General features: G+C 36.9%; 1 protein-coding gene across 5 annotated transcripts; it reads right to left on the bottom strand.

The window, feature by feature from the left end:
* Positions 1-1847: 1847 nt before the first annotated feature.
* On the bottom strand, positions 1848-17434 carry LOC113729930 (structural maintenance of chromosomes flexible hinge domain-containing protein GMI1-like). 5 transcript variants are annotated; one of them, XM_027254262.2, is made up of 31 exons: positions 16851-17434; positions 16048-16467; positions 15924-15953; positions 15732-15818; positions 15597-15652; positions 14669-14752; positions 13926-13998; positions 13275-13330; positions 13075-13177; positions 12905-12973; positions 12292-12378; positions 11444-11494; positions 10712-10850; positions 10522-10583; positions 10250-10378; positions 9848-9938; positions 9644-9678; positions 8993-9068; positions 8721-8903; positions 8419-8577; positions 8140-8161; positions 7927-8041; positions 7701-7817; positions 5648-5965; positions 5244-5546; positions 5036-5167; positions 4667-4781; positions 3507-3717; positions 3173-3364; positions 2660-2977; positions 1848-2312 (listed from the first exon to the last, which is right to left on the bottom strand). In XM_027254262.2, exons 2-31 carry the CDS (start codon positions 16444-16446, stop codon positions 2057-2059), a joined length of 4068 nt encoding a protein of 1355 aa, XP_027110063.2. In that variant the 5' UTR covers positions 16447-16467; positions 16851-17434; the 3' UTR covers positions 1848-2056. The 5 variants fall into 5 exon arrangements, with proteins under 5 accessions (XP_027110063.2, XP_027110064.2, XP_071934105.1 ...); XM_072078005.1 differs by having other exon boundaries at positions 2159-2418; XM_072078006.1 differs by having other exon boundaries at positions 2159-2415.
* Between the last annotated feature and the right edge of the window lie 1921 nt (positions 17435-19355).

The following is a 19355-nucleotide window of genomic DNA, read 5'->3' as shown; positions in this document are numbered from 1 at the left end:
TCCCCTGAGGTTTCTGACAGTCTCACTCACCTCCACTGAACTTTGTAAAATATCAGCTACCTCCCCTAAAACTAAGCAGAGTGTATCAAATCTCACCCAATTCAAATGCACAAACAATTTTAAATATATACCAGGAGAGAGAAAAACACTTCATCCCACATCTGCCCTCAAGATTATCATTAGTGACTTAATTTTTGTTGAACAGTACAAACCATTTAACAACAATGAAATACGAAATTGATGGAAAAGGCAAGGTGTCTATTGCATTTTGGAAGATAGAAGCCAATAGCTCTTTGTGCACAGCTAAACCAACGATAAAGAGCAAATAATAGTTAAGTTGGTTAATCATTCGCTATTAGTTTTGCATCTAAATTGTAGTTACGTTGGTTAATCATTTGTATTACTCATTTAACTAATTTTGTCAAAATAGTTTCGAAATATATCATAAGTTATGAGGGTATATCTGTCAATTCATCATCAATGATATCGCAAATAGGACCCAATAACCTGACACGGGAGGTATCTGATATTTTGCAAAGTTCAGAAAAGGTGAGTGAGACTGTTAGAAACCTCAGGAGAGGTTTCTGAAATTATCCCATGATTTTAATAAACTCCCTACAGTCGTCCCGGACAAGTTACAACTGTTCTCAACAATTTGTGAAGCCGTAATTCCTAGAGCCTCTCACCCCGTAATCCGTAATTGCCTTGTAGGTGCCTTTTCCATTCCGACATTTCTTTGACGTTATTTATCCATTGCTGTAGTATAAATATTCTGTAATATAACAGATAACCTTTTTTAGTACTCATTTGAAATGATATATTTTGGTCCTAACATATAAATAGTGTCAGTGATTCATAAAATGATACATAATTGAATTACTAATTCTATATCATCTCATGCTTGATTGCGTATTATACATAAAATAATACATCTCGCCTAACCGAATTAATTTTTTATATAAGAGATGAAATAATCCCATGGAGGATTCGTTTGAGTTGTGTTTTAAAATGTACCAGCTCTTCTCAATACGCCAAATTCGACATTGGAAATGAGGTGCCATCGTCATTAGTGTTTAATCAAGTTAGCCGGCAAATCCTCCCTAAACAAGCAAGGATGCATGGTATGGTCTGTTCTGATGAAAGTGATGACAAAGGCATTATCATCATGTTCAGCCTGAGAAGCTGGTGAGATAACCAAAGCAAAAGCAAAAGCAAAGGGAGAGCAGGAACTAGGATTAAACCACTGAGCTTTTCTAAAAGGCCACCAAAGTCCCTTTTTGGACTGTAAATTGACGGTTTACACGTCATCTGTAGCGAAAAAAAAAAAAAGTCGAAGCATCCTTTTAATTTAGTCAGATTCTTATACACACTAACCCTTTATATACAATCTCTTTAAACTTCACTTCCTCTAGATTAAAATAAATTAGATTATAGAAATGGTGTTGCTTTAAAAAAAAAAAAAAACTAAGATTAGGAAGCAGCAGTCCCAAGGAGTGAATGGAGGAAAGAGGCTACACAATGGACACATCAGATGCGTCAAACCCGGGAATCGTGGTGGGCTAGGGAGGGATGCCCGTAGGTGATTGGAGAGGTTTCAACGTGAACCTGTAACTTGCAAACTTTGGGCTGTGATACATGTTCTGATGTGAACTGTGGGCTTTGATGCATGTGGTCTGAGGCTGACACTGGGTTACGGGAAGGTGAAGCTAATTCACAGGTGGGTTGACACTGGTGAGAGATCCACCAGACGAAATATCAGAGCTCCTGCAGAGGAGCTAATCCCAGCTAAGGGGCCGAGGCCCCTTAATAGGACCAAAAAGAAAAGAAAAGTATAAACTAACAAGAGCAATCTTGAACAGGATATATTATATACATTATGCAAAGCACTGGAAATTAGATACAAGGTTAATGAAGCAATGCATCAACAGCAAATAAAATGTTAACAGTTCAGGAAAATGGCTATGGGAACTTCTAGCCATAAAACCTCCACGCTGCTAGTCTTGAAGATGGCTACCTGCGCGATGAAGAGATTGTTAAAGTAGAAAAGCTGTCCGAGTCATTGGTTTAGAATTTGCATGGTAAGGCCGCTCAATGATTTTTCCTTTTCATCCAACAAACTTTGGTATCTTTCTTTCGTTTCTTTAAACTTCTTCATTACTTCTCCGAGTGTTCTCTGTTCTGCTTTGAGCTTATAATTTGTCTCTCTTAGCTCTTGCTTCTTAGCTTCAATCTCCTTTAGAACTTCCACTTTTCGTGGAGAAAAGTACCTCTGGCTATCTAGTGGAAGTACCGGAAACTTAACATCCGGTTCCCTGGGAGAGTAAAAGAAAACATTCAAGCATGCATGTTATTCTTCTTCCAAGACTCATTAAAATTGTAGGAAAATTTCTGACAGTAATCATACAAAACTGACACCTGCTGCACCCAAAAAAGTAACAAAAAGAAAGAAGTTTATGAGTTGTTGCAGTGAATGAGCTGGGCTTTTAGGTTGTGATGTTAGCAACTATTGAGAAAATGCTTCAGCACAAGAAAATATGGATAATGTAATTTCAGCTAAATACTGAAATGCGCTTTCTGCTTATGGTCCACTAATTCAATTCTTTGCCGTAACGCTTAATAGAGAATAACTGAATGAAATGACGAAATACTGTAAGCATACCGGTGTCCAAGGGATATAACTCCATTTCCTCGGAGTATTCCACCATCTAGTGACACTGCACCAGCTTTTATACAACAGCTTGCCATGTTCATGCATTGCCTGTTTTCATAGACCTGCAGTTCACCAAACAGGCGATAAAATAATGTCTCCCGGAGACCATGACCTGAAGCAGTCCTCCAAAACCAGAAGTTCACGTCAAGTTCTATCATATTAACGGCATAACCCAAAAACCCTGGTGGAGGCTTTCCATTTGGTAAGGTAGGTTCTGGCAACGAAAGGTATCTTTGAGGATCACTAGAAAAATCCCCCGCATATGGCCTGCCAAAGAAACCGCAAACTCGAATTCTTAATAAATAAGGAGTCACTTCTGTGAACGTAGAATTTCCTTTAAAAGTAATATGTCCTCATGAAAAGTCAACCATATAAAGAAACTTTTATCCATCATACACGGTAAGATAATTTGCATTTAATACTTTTTGGTGTTCAACAAATCAGACAGATTATCAGCAGCACCTTATGTTTTCAACGCATAAGACATGGTATTGTCTGTTTATAGATATCCCAAGTTTCGTCGCAAGCTCATGAAGACCGTAGGCATTATTCACTCGTCCATCAGGGTCATGCTTCTCAAGATATGCTGCATCTGCATAGGATTTGCAGACTATAGCAAGCATTTGATGTTCACCAAGATACTGTGCAAATATCCTACATCAAATAAACAAAACAAAACTCACTCATTATTCTTTCTTAAATCGTACTAGCATCTAATTTCAGCTAAACACTAAAACGTGCTTTCTGATTCTGGTCCACCAAGTGGGGACTATAAAGTGAAAACACAAGGGTGTACCTGCTAAGATCATGGGTTTGAACCGTTCCTAGAAGTGCAACCACACCTAGAACTTTGTCTGCAAAATCAATTCCCTTCTCTTTATAAGTCACCGATTGGAATAATCTGCAGATAACAGCAGCTGCAGAATCACCCCTGCAAACAATCTGTTCTGCAACTAACTTTTTTCCAGCTGTGCGCTCCAAATCATGGAGGTCAAGATACGGAGAGCCTGCAAAAAAATACAATCCAAAAAGAGTGTAAAACTTTGTTTTGTATACTTGCAGAAGTCCATATAAGAGCACATCTACAGAAACACCTTCATCATATAAACTCTATTTTCTGTTCGCTTTCAATATATATTCACTCCTCAATTTCACTATAGTTCCCTGCAGATACTCCCTACTTCAAATAGAACCAAGTTCACAGCATTAATCAAAGGCCAAAATGTTTCGACTATTTTGCAGAGACAATCCAATAACCTTACAGGTGAGCACAGTTCCATGGGCCAGTGCAGCTTCCCATTCACAATCTTTCTCATTTTCATCCACCCAAAAGCATTATTTATGATGATATTTTGCAAATTTTTAATATATAGGGCCTACCAAGAACAAAGAGATTGTGGTTTGTGGTTTTTTGAATAGATGACATTTTGGATTGTGGTTTTGAGATTATAAGAGGACTATCATATTAGAATAATTGCAAACAATCTCATATTTGAACTTATTTAACTTGTGAATTTTAACAATTAAACAACAACAGTAATGCTAACTAGACAACATTGAGACTCCAGAAACTTTTAATGGGGACCATGGACTTCACAATACTTGTAGCATTTCTCCAACCAGTTTCGCTATAAAACCTCATTGGCTGTCATTGACCTATATTTTCTTTTTAGGAATCAAATTTAGAATCAACCCAAAACAAATTTTGTGTGCAAGTCTATTCTATGACACTTATACTGCATGAACTTAACCAGACAATTGCTATAGCCTAAAATCATTGTAGATCAAGAGATGTGTTGAAACTATGAAAGATTTCCTAACTTGGACTGATGCTCAAATAAATAACATATAGGTTAAATCTGTTCTGTCAGTGCAAGAGGAACACCATTCATCCATAATTTGCATACATGCAAAATTTAAAGTAGAAAACACATAAAAAATGGTCTAAGTGAAAACCTTGCAAGTTGGACATGTCTCGCTCAATATCTGACAGCAGAAGATTGAGTGATTCTATATTCATTTCCCGTTGTTTGATGCATAAACCATACTGGCAAAGCTCATCCCAAAGCTCCTGTGGCCTCAGAGACATTAAAGCTCAGACAAAAGTAAGCTGGCCTCGTAAACAAGAAACATCTCTTCCTCTCTTTACGAGCTGGGTTTCTACTAAATGAGATTGAACAAACTAATTTTGAAGTTTAAATGGATATAATGCCTCATAACACTGTCTAGAAGGTTATATCTCATCCTTTTCCCCATTTTATAAACATGTCCTAAGTTTTAACTTTTGACAGGGATTGGTAACCACCACAGAAACAATCAGTATACCTCATGATCCTTCATTTCACATTTGACTTTGTTTCCCATGACTGAAGATGAAGCGAAGTCTGGAGGGAGCAATTTCCTTCTCTCTGCAGATTGATGGGGATCATCTCCCTCGGACTCCGATTCAGGGAGTTCCTGGGAATGCAAAATCTTAAACTTGTGAGCTTTGAGATAGAATATTTTCATATGCTCTATTCAAGTGCAGATTTACCTGTGGATGAAGATTCTCACGATGATTCATTTTGGATTCGATTAAGTTTCCCATGTCTGAAGGTTCAGATGAGTCTCGAAGAAGCAAAATTCTTTTTTGTGCAGCATGATGGCGGCTATTACACAGAGCCTCTAATTCAGAGGATTCCTGGCGAAGCAAGCTCTTTCCTTTTGAGCATGGAGTACGAACACTTGCATTCTCAGTATTTAAGTGCTTCTGTTGTTCATTTGGTCTCCAACTTCCAGCCTTAGATAATGCTCTTACTTTAACTTTCTTCTCAAAAGTTAAACCTCTCCGCCCTTTCTGAGTTTTAGTAACAAGAAAATGCAGGATCAGTACTTTCTGTGCATCTATTTACGAAATTAATAATATAAATTAGTAAGAACGGTAAGCACATAACTTACAACACAAAATAAGAACGTATAGAGACCAGCTTTTTGAAATAAATTTGGTCGCTTATTTCCTAGTTGAAATATATAAAAGCCACGGCAATCTTCCCATATTGAAGGCGTTACTTTCATAGAAAAAATATTAATATTGTCACTATCCACATGTACAGCTCTGAATTTTATATCCATTGTCATTTCAAGTTCATCTTGAACTATGTACTTTCGGTCCAGATTCTTGGATTTGACAGCACAACTAAAAGAGGCAGGACGAACAACTGCAACTATTTCCTCTGGAGGATCACAACCAGCACAAACTACATTATCAGGAAGTGCCTGCAACCAAAAACCAAACTCAAGCTTAAGATGTACAGATTTAGAATCAGAAAAGTTGATAAGAAAATTGTCTATGTCGATAGATCATACGAAAATTAATGACTGATTTTCTTTTTACTTTCCCTTTTCACTCTCCAAGAACAGTTTAAAATGCAAAAGCCCTGAAGCAAATTTGTCTTATTGCTTTCAGGCTTTTCTTTAATGAGGGACATCTTCTCTTTTGCAGGCATGCAAATTCTTCAATCTGAAATATTTCTTTCTTTCTTTTTCTTTAAATAAAATTTCGGTAAAGACTGTATGATGTTCCCTTTTGCACCATCTTTATAGAAGGATTAGATACTAGGCAGTAAACATTTGCAAACTGTAAAGATCAGAGAAACTCATTACTAGAGTTGAATTCTGTGGAGACTTAAGGATAGAAAGACTAAACTATAGGCCAAAGGTAAAAGCACGACAGAAAATGGGAGGTGAAAAAAGTTAAAATAGGCAGAGATTAATTGGCTTGTACAAGTGGCCAAAGTGTAAAGAACGGATTTGAAACCAGTGTGCTATGAACCGCACTAACCAGCACTTCCATTTTACGAATTTATGGTCAGAATGGAACCATCTGGAATGTAATGGGTAATAAAAATCTCAACTGGAAGAAATTTGCAAAATGATCCAAAAACAAGAGCATGCCAAAAAAGAATTCATTTCAGCTTCAGCTGATGTCTCTGCCAAAATTGCTCTTGTTAACAGATTCTACTTGGTTATCCTACTACACTGAATAAAACAAGAATTTATTTCCCATAACAGAAGGTGGTTACCAACAAGCTGCTTTTTATGTAAAATTAAGTACTTGTAATAGCAACAATGAGTTTACAGGTTAGGGGTATGTAAAACCCCAACTTACAGAACTCAATGGCTAGTACTCAAAAAGAGAAAGGAAATAATCAGCAAATCCAAAATTTCTGAACTTCAGAGTCCCTGTTCGTAGTCAATTTCTCAACACATTTAACATGAGGGCCACATGGAAGCACATACTGAAGAAAAATTTGAGTGTGAAAGCTACAAGTTCTACAGAAAAAACAGAAAACTCTTGTTTCGAGACAACCTAAAAATTGACTGGTTTTCTTTTACTTTTTTGAACATGAGCAACGCTGAGCTGGCTTATTTTGAATCCTTGAAGTTTTAGAAAGTATGAACCTTGAAGTTGAGCAAAAGGAGAGGGTGAATGTGCAGCCTTATTCTCCTAGACAATGGTAAGGTCATGGAAGGTAAGGTTCCTCATAAGGTAGCATCCAAGTAGGAGATAGGACCAAGGCATCTACCTTGTAGAACAAGATACTGGCAGATGAGTCACGGTTTCCTATATCCAATTGCATTTTCATAAACTGATACAATTCAAGAAATTAAACATGACATAAGATTAAAGGATCACGGGCATCCTTTGCACCCTTCCAACGCTTGATAGAGCTTTGGTGAGGATACAGATATTGAAACCAACAAGGATAGGATCTGGTCCTCTACCGTACATGACCCGTGCTTACCCCTGTAGGATCTGGTCCTTTACCATACATGACCCATGCTTAACCCTATCTATCTATGATATACTAAGGCATGTCCAACTTGAAGATGTTAAAAGATCTACCAGAACTCTGAATTTTTTTTTGCTGTATCATACACAAAATAACAAAATAATAGACCCAAAGGCAATAAGTTTGAAAATTAATAATGTAAATGGCATAAAACTAACCCCTCCGATTCCCAATTCTTGACAATCTTTAGCACTCAATAGACTGATAGAGGATGGCACTTTCAGACTATGCTTCTGAAGTTGGTTTTCCCACTCAGCGTCATCAATGGTTACACACTGCATTACATAAGAAATTGAGTAGCATTTCATGATGCTGGAATAGCAACCAATTTTGTTAAAAGAGAAAAAAGAATAGTACACTAAACTATCAGAGAAAGCCACTTACCTTTCCAGAATCAATCACATTAACTGGCAAAGAGATAGAGCCGCCAATTTTTATGCTTGGATTTTCATTATAAAAAACAAGTCTGCAACCACTTTCATCCGGAATACTGATTGGCCTGTAGGTATGAAAATTTAATCACAGAAGATATTTTTAGATACTTTTGAAAGAGACAAAGAAACTTGGATTGGCAAAAGAATGACAGGCTTGTCTTACCTGCAAATAAGTCGAGCTTCACCTATTTTGGATGCAGAAGGAAAGAAGATTTGTGACGTCGGTGGAGTTTCATACAGATGACAAAAATAAAAGAACACTCAGGTGTTATACAATAGAGGAGATACTACCAAATTCTTATCCGAATATAGCAGGAAAAGTTTTACAATGTTTAAGACTACATGATCAAATTATTCTAATTAGCCATCACAATCCATTAGAACTGCAGATCTGGAACTAAGAGTATTGCACGCACAAAACTACTTTTAAAAGAACGCTTACCTCCTGCATCCCCCTCCCATCCTTCAAGGATAACAAACTCTAATGTAGCATAGGAATTGGTTTTATGGTGACCAACATATGCTCCCTTGAGAATTTTTATCTTCTGTCCAGATTTCCAAATTGCTCCTTTCCTCCGAAAAACTTTGTGAACCCTTATAACTGAATGTTAAAGTATTATCAAGTAAAACTGATGTACACAAACTAACGAAATAATAAATTACTGAAGTATCACTAATTTACAATAGGTGGCAACGCTAAATGGAATTTTGAGTCTGCTGAACTGATTATAATTCCAGGATTACCCTTAGAAGAGATGCCAAGTTCTTGCTTATCGGAAGGATTAACCACAAAAGTTGGTTCATCATTGCCGCTACCGATTTCCTCATCGTATTTCTTATGCATACTAATAATCCAGTCTTCATATAGCTTCTCCAGTTTTGCAAGATTCAGCTCTTTTCCATCTTTATTAATTTCAATATGTACATCTACAAGATAAACAGTATTTGAATATCAAAATCTTAGTTATACTAATCGATAAATTCCAGTATTGATCACAAGAGCCAAACAGTCCTACCTTTCTCTTTCTCAAGGTGCTTTTTCCCAAAACTTTTTAACGCAATGGTATACGGATTTTGATGAGCTAAATCCGTCTGAAAAACAGTTTATTTGGCCAATTCCATTAGAACAAGAAAAAGCATGTATGAACAAGCTGTTGCAGCCTTTTCCTCTAATATTGGAACCACAACATTAAAAAAAGTATCAAGAATACATCATTTCACAACAAAGGGATACATAAGAAGCAAAAAAGTGAAAATACATGGATTTTATTTACCATGTATCTCATAAAATCTCTTATTTTTTTGTATGATCGCTCCACTGTTAAAAAAAGTCAGAAAGTTCAGGATATTGTAACAGTATAAGAGCACCAACATAACATCCTAGAGCCAAGGAGGCCTTAATTTAGTGGCTAAGGTTCAAGCCTCAGGAATTAGAGGTCCTGGGCTCAATTCCCCCTTCCCCTTCTTAAATCTCACCCTCCCTTGCTTGAAAAAAATAATAAAAAAAGAACAACCACAACACCCTAGAGCAAGTTTACATCAATAGGCGTGCATAACACAAAATTACAAACAAATGGCCATGCCTAAAGATGGAAGTGGATACAGCTTCAGTATACTCAAGTTGTTTACATATAAAGTAAACTTTAGAGAAGAGAAGCAATTTGCACCTTGGAAGGTGTTGGCTTGAAACCAGCATCAGTATCTACAACAATACCAACACAATGAGAATGGTAAAGTCAAGACTCGAATGTCTTAGCAAAAGGAAACCAGACATATCACGTGAAAAAAAAGCATGATAAAGGCATTGTTAAAGCACAAAGATATGTTTTCTAAAACATGTGACACTCAGTTTTAAGAAAGCTCAACGCTACCTATAAAGCATTTCACACGATAGCAGCATCTCTTCAAGATCTGTCCGTGCTCTCCCTTTTTATGCTTAGGCTCCATAAATGGAAGCAATACCTAACCCAAAACAAATTCCTTGAAATTTGGTCAAGCTGTTCCAGGCCAAACACATAAGAATAGCAGGATAAACCCAATCTGTGAGCATACATCAGAGACAAGAAAAGCAGTTTATCACCTTCTACATTATGTGTCATCTATTCTGCCACCACCCAATATGTAAGACAAAATGGTATCAAGGGATTACATTGAACAGATAAAAGGATCATGAAAGCAGTAAGAACAGTAAATGCAAATAGCAACCAGTGATTGACTCATCCTGAACTAAGAAAAGATGTAATAATTTTTCACAAAAAATTGATACAACTTACCCAACGTGCATCTGGAAGCAGTCGACCCAGTCGTCGAACAGAAACCCGACTGAATGTCTTGAAGTCTTCTGTATTACCACAACCATCCCGTTTCAGTTCCTCCAATATTTTGTCTATGCTCTCTTTACCCTATGGTCAACATATAGGAGTACGCATTAAGTTATTAATTACTAAATTCACTATTCGAAAGAGACTAATTTTGCCAATTGCATCCGTTGTTAGTTCAGTCAATCACATATTTGCTTGGTAGATGAAATATTAAAAAAAAAAACCTGAGTGATAGGAAAATAGACACATTTAAGGCGTGCATTTGCTTCCCGAGGTGCAGTGTATCCTGAAAATATTATGTTATGCAGTAAGTGCTCAACTCAAGCATACGATATAACAACCAAAAGCACATTATTGTCTAAAAACAGGACAAAGAGAAAATGGTTCGTTTAAGACTTAAAATTAGGTTCTCACCTGGGTTTGAAGATGATGTAGCTTGACTAGCATCCTTGGTCAAATGCAATTGCAAAGTAAAATCAGGCCCATTACAAGAGTTTACATTCGTCACAGCTACCTCGCCACCTAATATTTCTGCCAAACCAATGCCATTAACCTGGAAATAATGTCAAATTCATATTTATTATGTTCAGCAAATTCAGATGATACAACATGGAGACAAGTTTGAATAAACACCAGTTTCTTTTATTGTGCATCTCCATGTAAATTAGCTACTTTAGATGTCAAGTGGCAATCAAAAGTTGAGGGGGGTTTGAGGAATCATGGAATTATTCATTGGGAGAACAAGAACCAGGTAGAGATATTGCAAGAATTTGCATCATCCATTCTCTTTGAATTCATGCCAAAAAAGGTTTCACTGCAGGAGAATGTGACCAGAAAAATCAATTGCATAAAGGACCAACTAGTACAAATTTCTGCAGGAAAAGCCTGCCAACCAGCGTGTACGGGGAAAGAAAGCTGTTATTCAGTGAAGAGAAACATTATACCATGCTCAACTCGTATAAACTTCCAAAGATACATATATTGTGTTGAGAACAAGTTTTTTTTATAAATCCTTAGATGATAAAATCATTTAACAGTTCGAACCTGAAACTCAATAGGCATTTTGTACTTCCGAAGAAACATATACTTTATTCAAAACAAGTTTTTATATATCCTTAGATGATAAAATCGTTTAACAGTTCAAACCTGAAACTCAATAGGCATTTGGGTTTTGCCTGTCCTGGATAATTCATCACACTGCCACAATGTAAGAAGAAAACATGAACATACAAGAGATACACATACAATGAAATCAAATTTACGGGAAGTAACTCAGCAAACAATATATAAGCGGCACCATCACTGTTACATGAACATACAAGAGATACACATATAATGAAATCAAATTTACAGGAAGTAACTCAGTGGCATCACTACTGTTGTTCAATTTTTCTACATGAATTACTAAGTTTGTCTGGTTTCCTATTTTGTTCACAGACATACACCAAAGTTTATCTGGTACTGCCTATGTAGGTCCAAATAATCTTATGTAAGAAATCAAATATGATAACATCAAGTTGTTAAAAATTAACTTCTGAAAGGACATCCATAAGAAGGTTTTTTGCCATAAATTTCAATTTTTTGTACTCAGGCAGTTTGTGTTCACAGGAGAAAAGTTTTGATTCATCAAAAGCACTGTTATGTTAACACTCTGCTTGTACAGGCCAAAAGAGAATCCAAACTCCTCAATTATTGCACAAGTCTACTGACAGATGCACTAATAATCTATAATTGTGTAGAAGGAATTTGGTTCCACGTGTGAAGCATCACCGAGCTAACTCCTGCCAAAACATAACATAAGCTTACATTTATGTTTCTCATTCTATAATCTCTAGCCTACAATAAGAAATTGATTGTTAAAGCAAAAAAAAAGTTCCATGATGCATTGCTTGCATCGGAGTCTTCTGCAGATGATAAAACAAGGAACCAGCTAGTCCTGTTTCAATTGGTTAGTATGATACTAAATATGAGAGCCTGGTGTTAAACAAGAGAACCTGAATGTACGGGAAATAGATATCCTTCAGTCGGCACTTAAGTTGTTTCATCTTCATACTTCTCTGTTCAGTATTGAAGATCTCAACCTGCCAAAATATTAGGCTACAATTGATAAAATCTGATTGTATACATGTAGAAAGAAGGTCCAAAACATTCTTTCTACATGACTACTACAGTTCTTATGTGCACCAACAGTGACATGTGAGCAAGCAAGCCTTAACCAAAGAGTGACTTAAACTGCATAGACAAGGCTCAGACAGAAGAAAAAGTTGTAAAATCTGACTTGATCACATGCAAAGAAACGCTAATATAATTCTTATGTGTTTAGTGACAAAGTAGTACAAACCAAATGAGATTTCAAGGATGAGCCTTTAAATCTAACAATTTCAACTAGGCATAAATTGTGTTGCTGAAGAAAAGAAAAATTGCAAACAGAAGAAAAAAATATGCTGACAAGTATGTCTAGAGAATATATAAATCATGAGAAATTGTATCCCAGCTCTTCATTCTTCAGCTGCACTGAAAGCTACCTAAGTATCAATCCAATCAACACAATCATGATAACTGGATGCATCTGTTCTGCATCTAGTATGGCGATAAGAGAATAGTTACCTTTGTGAAACTTCCATGGGAAGCTTTCTCTAATTCATCTTTGTCAGCGTCTCTAAGACCACCATTTGCCTATTGCAGAAAAGGAAGAAAATCGGATAGAAACTTCAGAAAGGATTAAGCAAGGGAATAAAGCACTGTTACAAGAGGCCACACTGAAAAGAGAACTCTACCCTCCAAGTCTGTCCTGAGCTAGAGCTGAGCAAAGATTCTCTTTCTAGATGTAACATATAAACTTTCTTCGATCGCTTTGTCTTGGAGGAAATTAAAGCACGCCTATGAGTAGAAAGGCAGATGGGGCAACTTTTATATCCAACATTCAAAAATTCTCTTGGCACTGTAAACTTAAACATGAACTTCCAAGTAGTTGTACCTTCCCAAGTGCATAGTTGCAAATGGTCCTCCATAACCATACATACCGAAGAGAGGCTGCAGTTAGCAAAATAGATCCAAAACAATAATTGGATAAAAGATATGCTCACAGCTTTTTGTGAAATGACTCTGTATATGAAAATGAAGCTTTTACAATTCATTTGCAGATCTAATCACATATTTAGGAGCCATTTTAGTTTGAAAGGCAATCCACAGATGACCAAGCAGACGCCACTTCCTTCTTTTCAGAATTCTAGGATTAAATATCCTGTAGGCACAATGTTCAGGATCCGGAATTTACCCCTGGTTCACCTTATGGCTCCCAAAAAAAACTTTACCCAATGTGGATTAGACCCATCATCTTCATTCTCATTTTTTCCCATCATCTTCATTCTCATATTTTCCCTAGACTATGTGGCGCCTTAAAGGAAACTAGATCCGTAAAGTCCATTAACTGTCACAGTACAATGCTGTGATTTGTAGAACTTGAACATATATATAGCCTGATCCAATAAGGAGAAGATTTTGTACCAAAGCTAGCCACTAAGAATTATTGAGATTATTGAGATTACAAGACATCTGCTGAAACACCACATAATTCAAGTAACTTGCTTCAGTTTTTTGATAGAAAAGTCTAAAAAGAAATTGTTACCGCTAGATATGGAGGTTTGCTTTCTATGCCCTGTTCTCTCGCTAATCTATGCAAAGATGCCCCGATCTTTCCCCTGACATTACAATTAATAGAATCAAAATTTAAGGAACCAAGCATTCAGCAAAATGCACAAGCAAAAGTAGAGTTACAACTGAACGAGAAACGGACCACAAACTTCATGCATTGTAGATCAAGTAACAACAAGAACTTGTCAGCAGTGATCTTCATAAAGTATGTCTCTTGGAAAAAGGAATCAGATCGACACCGGAATGCAGACTAATCGTTAAATTTCATGATTTCACTTATCTCCCACTACGGATCCTATTCCATCTCCTACTCCCTCCTTCCTACAACTAAGAAAGTCATTGGAATTAATTTCACACTTCAAACAAGATCTATTTAAGTCTTGACACAATAGAGCGACCTCTAAATGTTTTAATGGACCTCTCATATTTTCATTGCCTGCAGGTCCATCAGTATAAACAGGCATATTGGACCTCCATTATGTATAAATGGTACGAACATTCCTAAGAATTACTATTAGGATGCGTCCTGCAATTATGCTTGCTTTATTTATTTCTAAGGGGACTGTAATTAACTAGTTAAAACCGGATAACAAGAAAATAGTAGAGACTAGTGTCAAACTCATACGCCATTGTGTATTTAACTCAAGTAACTATATAACCACACCATTTATGCTTATGCTCAGCAGAATATCACCATATATAACTGCAACTACTTACCACTTTGCTATGGAATTTTCATCACTTCCGTCCATCCCAGGGCCTGTATCAAAAATTTCAATTTTATCTTGTGCCAATTCCACCCTGGAAGCAAAGCAAACCAATATTGTTAGTTTTGATATTTTCAATTTTTAACTTGATAGAGTCTAGAAGCACTCCAGGTGACAGGGAATCACAAAAAATAAACTGCAACCACAGAATTTGATTCCGCAAAAAGTCGTTTAGAAAAGAAGAGATTTGATCAAGAGCAGAAAACAACAATGACACATGCATAAATGAATGTACATGCAGAATCTAACCAACAAATTCTTCATCATAAATATCACCAAAGTAGCGAGTACATAGCCTTCAGTAAAACCGACTCTTAAGAATTCTCATCAATGTAACAAACTGGAAACGGTAAAATCCAATTAAACATACGAGTAATTCCTTATTTGGAAGACATTTGGAGTCAATAAATGATTTGAGCAAGAAATTCCTAGAGGTTCATAGAAAATATTCATACACACACAAGCACAGTACCAGGACCAGATAAAAAATGCCTAATATGTCTTATAAACTTCTATTGTAACAACAGCAGCATCAATAGATTCTATACGCCTCTTACATGTGTACTGGGACACGTCCTCAAGATATGATTGGCTGCATTAATAAAAGCATCAAGAAAAGCCAGTAACTTACTTAATCCCTTGAATGAACTTCATCGGGGAGATTATGAGAGGCTCTTAACCTAATTACAAAAATACAATATGAACTAGCTAGCAATGGAGAATGAAATTTGAAACGCCATAGTTGAGGCCAATATTGTTGTGTCTTTTTGAGTTGCAACATGCATGTAAACAAAATAGATAGCTATTATTTACAGTTCACACCACTATAGCTGGAAAGTGGCATAGAAACAAACCAATGACACCACTGTATACGGTACCTAATTAACCTCCTCTCATTTCTGCCGTTAGACCACACTGCCTGCAAGGAATTATCCTGCAAAACAGACAAAAATAGCATTTAGGCGGCCAAATGAGCCCATGGTGAACAGAGAAGTAGAAAGCTGCATGCTTACTATCAAGTCTGCAAGGGCAGTTTCGAAGGTGTAATGCTCAGGCAGTTCCCTCAGTAGATCTGTATCTGGTGTTAGATCCCACATGTTCTACAAGCTCAAATAGGTGATACATAATTAACAGATTTAACAACAAACCCAAAGCTTACACGAGAAAATAACAATTAATGCAAAAAAGGTTGACTAGAAGCAAACCTCGTATTTTCCTATTTCTGCCGAACCATCCTTTACCAAAAGGAAGACAAAAATGAAAATGAAAAAAATCAGTCAACCTTGACAACGCGACCGAGAATTAACATGATAAGAGAGACAAACTCACTTGAAGAAGCAAAATGTTGGGATTTTTACTATTACGCCTGAAGTTGTTCAAAACCAGTTTCTTGCTAATCGGGTTGGCATTAGCATCAAATAAATGAAAATCTTGACTCGACCAGTTTATACTGCTTCTTGGCTTAGAAGCCTCTGTCTGTCTCACAACACTGAAGTACTCGCGCTTCACCGTATGAACAAACTCCTCCAGAGTCATTTCAGCACCAGGTCGGCGGAGGTTCAGGTCCACACTGGTGCCATTAGGCAAAAGAACCCGAAATTTGAAAACCTTTTCTGCACTTAATTGATCACCTTCTGCAGGAAAGAACCTCTTTATTGATCTGCCCTGGCTGGAATCTTTATCAATAGGCCTCTTGTTCGGCCTACTCTGAGGCGTTCTGGAATCCATCTACTGTTAAGTCAGCTATTCCTAGGAAAAAAGAAAATGGTTAAAATGTTAATTTACTCTCAACTTCAATTGTCGTGCAAGTTTCCAAGGATAAAGAAATCAGATAAACAAAGAAAGTTAGTTGACATACATATTTATCAAGTCATGCAGCCACAAAAAAAAAAAAAAAGATTTCTTTCCATTTTATAATTTTCCCCCACGAAAGAAAGAAGGAAAATTCTGAAATCAAGGAAGCCTACCAAAACCTTTAACACGATATATTGATACCGTAACAGAAGCAATTCCTGATGGGAAAGAAAAAGAACGGAAGAGTTGAACGGACAAGCGCGGAAGAAATTGGAAATCCAGCAAGAAGTTACTGTTTTCTTTTGAGACCAAAACTTGAGAGTAGTAGCAGCACTTACTAGCAGTCGCAGAGCTGAATTTTTTAAAAAGAGACGGTAAAATCTTTTAGTAGACCAAAACTTCACGAACGAAAAACCATAACTAGATGATTTTGCGTCTGCCTGACTGGGTATGGGAAGCAAGTGTGCGAGGAGACTGGAGAGTAGTTCAATAATCACCAATACTGTATACCACTGAATGATCAACGGCGCAGATACCAACAAAATTCTCAGAAGCGGCAAGTACTATGATAAAAAATTAGCAAAGGAGGAGAAATGCAGCCAGCCGGGCTGAGAACAGAAGTGGTGCAGAGGGAGGTGAGAAAGCTGAAGAAAAAACAAGGAGGACAAGCAGGTGCGGGGTATCAAGGTCTCTTTCCTAGTAAGAGTAGAGTAGAGTAGAGTAGGGGGATGAAGATATGATCAGATGGAAGGGTGGGAGAGTGGAAGTGGAAGCGGAAGCGAAGGGGACAACTTTTAATTATAGTGCAAAGTGCATGAGCCAATATATGTACTCCGTCATCCCTAACACAGTTGTCAAAATCCGGCGGCCGGATGCTCCTCCGTACTCACTCTCCTGCTTCAAATTAAATCGATCCTACGTTAAATTTTTTGTTTGTTAAGAAAAAAAAAAACATCAAATTGAATTGATTGGTTCGCAATTCTTGCAGCACATACGTACGTACGTACGTTTGCTCATAAGATTGTCAACAACAAAAATGTCCGATCGATGTAAATTGGTCAAATTGGTTGGACCATTTAGTCATTCCAAATTTGTTTACTTATTTTGATTCCGATCCTTGAATTTGGGAAGTCTACCCATTTCGCCAGACCAGATTGCTCGTAATTGGTGGATGGTGGACGCTGGACAAAAGCGGGCCGAAGTTTTTTTGTGCTTTACCCAATGTTTTTAAAAATCGGACCGTTAATTGAACCGGTGAAGTGAAAGGGTCGATGTTCAATCGGTCGGACCGGTTCAACCTCGGTTCAATGAATTTTTTTAAAAATAATTTATATAAATATATATATGTACAAAATAAGACATGTAATGGACTAATTTAATATTTTATATGATGAAAAGTTTACTATTTTTTAATAACTTGGATTTTTAAAAATAAATTTTTTAAATTATAAGTTAAAACAAATAAATTTCATCTCAATTTCAATTATATCTAAATCCAACCCCAAAATATCACAATATTTTGAAATTATACAAAATTCATGTCTCTGAGAATTTAGATATTATGAATTTTAATTTTAATTTACGTTTTGGGATTTAGAGATTGCAATTTAAAAAAGAAAATTTGGAGTTCAAAGAAAATCAAGAAAATCGAAAATAGAAATGTAAACTTGATAAGAAACAAAAAATAAGATAAAAGTGAGTGGTTGTGGCATTAAATAATTTGAGTTAAAAAAAATACTTTTTTAACTTTTTTCAATTTAATGGACAAAAACAAAATTAAAAGATGGAAGAAAACATCAATAAATTAAAAATAAAGAGGTTTGATTAAAAAGGGAGTGACAAAAGAAAAGATGATAGAGAGAGAGAGAGTTGAAAATTAAAAAGAAAGAGCTATGAGGAGATGAGATTTTGTAAGAAAAATGGAAAAAAGAAATATGAGTGTTTGTTTTATATAAATAAGTTATCAAAAAAAACTAATAAGATGTGATGGTGCAACGGTTAATACATTGGTCTTTGTAATCTTGGGTTCGAATCTTGATTGCTGCATTTTGCAAAACTTTTTTTAAAAAAAAAAAAAAAAAAGGGAAAGCTGAAAACCGGAAAATCGCCGGTTCAATTCGGTTCGACGGTTTTCACGGTTCACCCGGTCTTTGGCCGGTTTTCTAGCAAAGTCAACAATGTCATTGAATCGGACCGGTGCCATGGCCGGTTTGCGGTTCAACCGGTCGAACCGGCCGGTCCGATCCGGTTCCCAAAACATTGGCTTTACCGGTCACCGATGGGTGGCTTCCTTTTGTATTGTGATCTGTGCCTCCCGAAGGGAAGGAGGGAAAAAAGAAAAAAAGGGGGCTGGGGAGTGGGCTTGGCTTCCCTTCCTTGCTCGGTAAGGAGCTTGCTCCGCAAGGAAATGCTCCCGCCAATTCCAAAACAATAATTGCTGGCTGGTGGGACCACGACCACTTCCTCGTACGTACTCTCGCTCCAAATTTTTTCAAGCTTTCGCCCAATCAGGGGACTTGTTTTACATATGTTATGTTCGATCCATTGCCCAGATTTCATCTAGCGCATCCGAACCCTACGTGTGGAAAACTTTTTCGCCCTCCACTGAAAAGGCCTGCTGGTGATTTCAAATCAAAACACTCGTGAGAACCACGGGATGCCCAGAAAGTTTACGGGCCTGCTTTGTCTACCTCATGCCACATTGACGACCACAGTGCTCAGATCTGGGCCTGTACCTTCCGAAGTGGGGACTAACCACGCAATTGCATTAGTTTGTTGGGCCGATTCTTTAAGCTGTGAAGTACCCGAATTCAAGAAAGGCAGCTCAACATGGGAGAACTTCA

This window comes from Coffea arabica, chromosome 2e, assembly GCF_036785885.1.
Source record: "Coffea arabica cultivar ET-39 chromosome 2e, Coffea Arabica ET-39 HiFi, whole genome shotgun sequence".
In the NCBI taxonomy this organism is placed as follows: Eukaryota; Viridiplantae; Streptophyta; class Magnoliopsida; order Gentianales; family Rubiaceae; genus Coffea; species Coffea arabica.
Note: the sequence above shows the minus strand (reverse complement) of the source record. Positions and strands in the feature narration are given on the sequence as shown.

What these genes read in the sequence shown, in the direction of transcription:
- LOC113729930 (XM_027254262.2), bottom strand. Translation starts at nt 16,446, where the DNA reads ATGGATTCCAGAACGCCTCAGAGTAGGCCGAACAAGAGGCCTATTGAT. An exon ending in GCAAACCTCCATATCTAGCG is followed by an intron (nt 13,331 to 13,925) that starts GTAACAATTTCT and finishes TGCTAACTGCAG; the next exon opens with CCTCTCTTCGGTATGTATGG. An exon ending in TACATCATCTTCAAACCCAG is followed by an intron (nt 10,584 to 10,711) that starts GTGAGAACCTAA and finishes TAATATTTTCAG; the next exon opens with GATACACTGCACCTCGGGAA.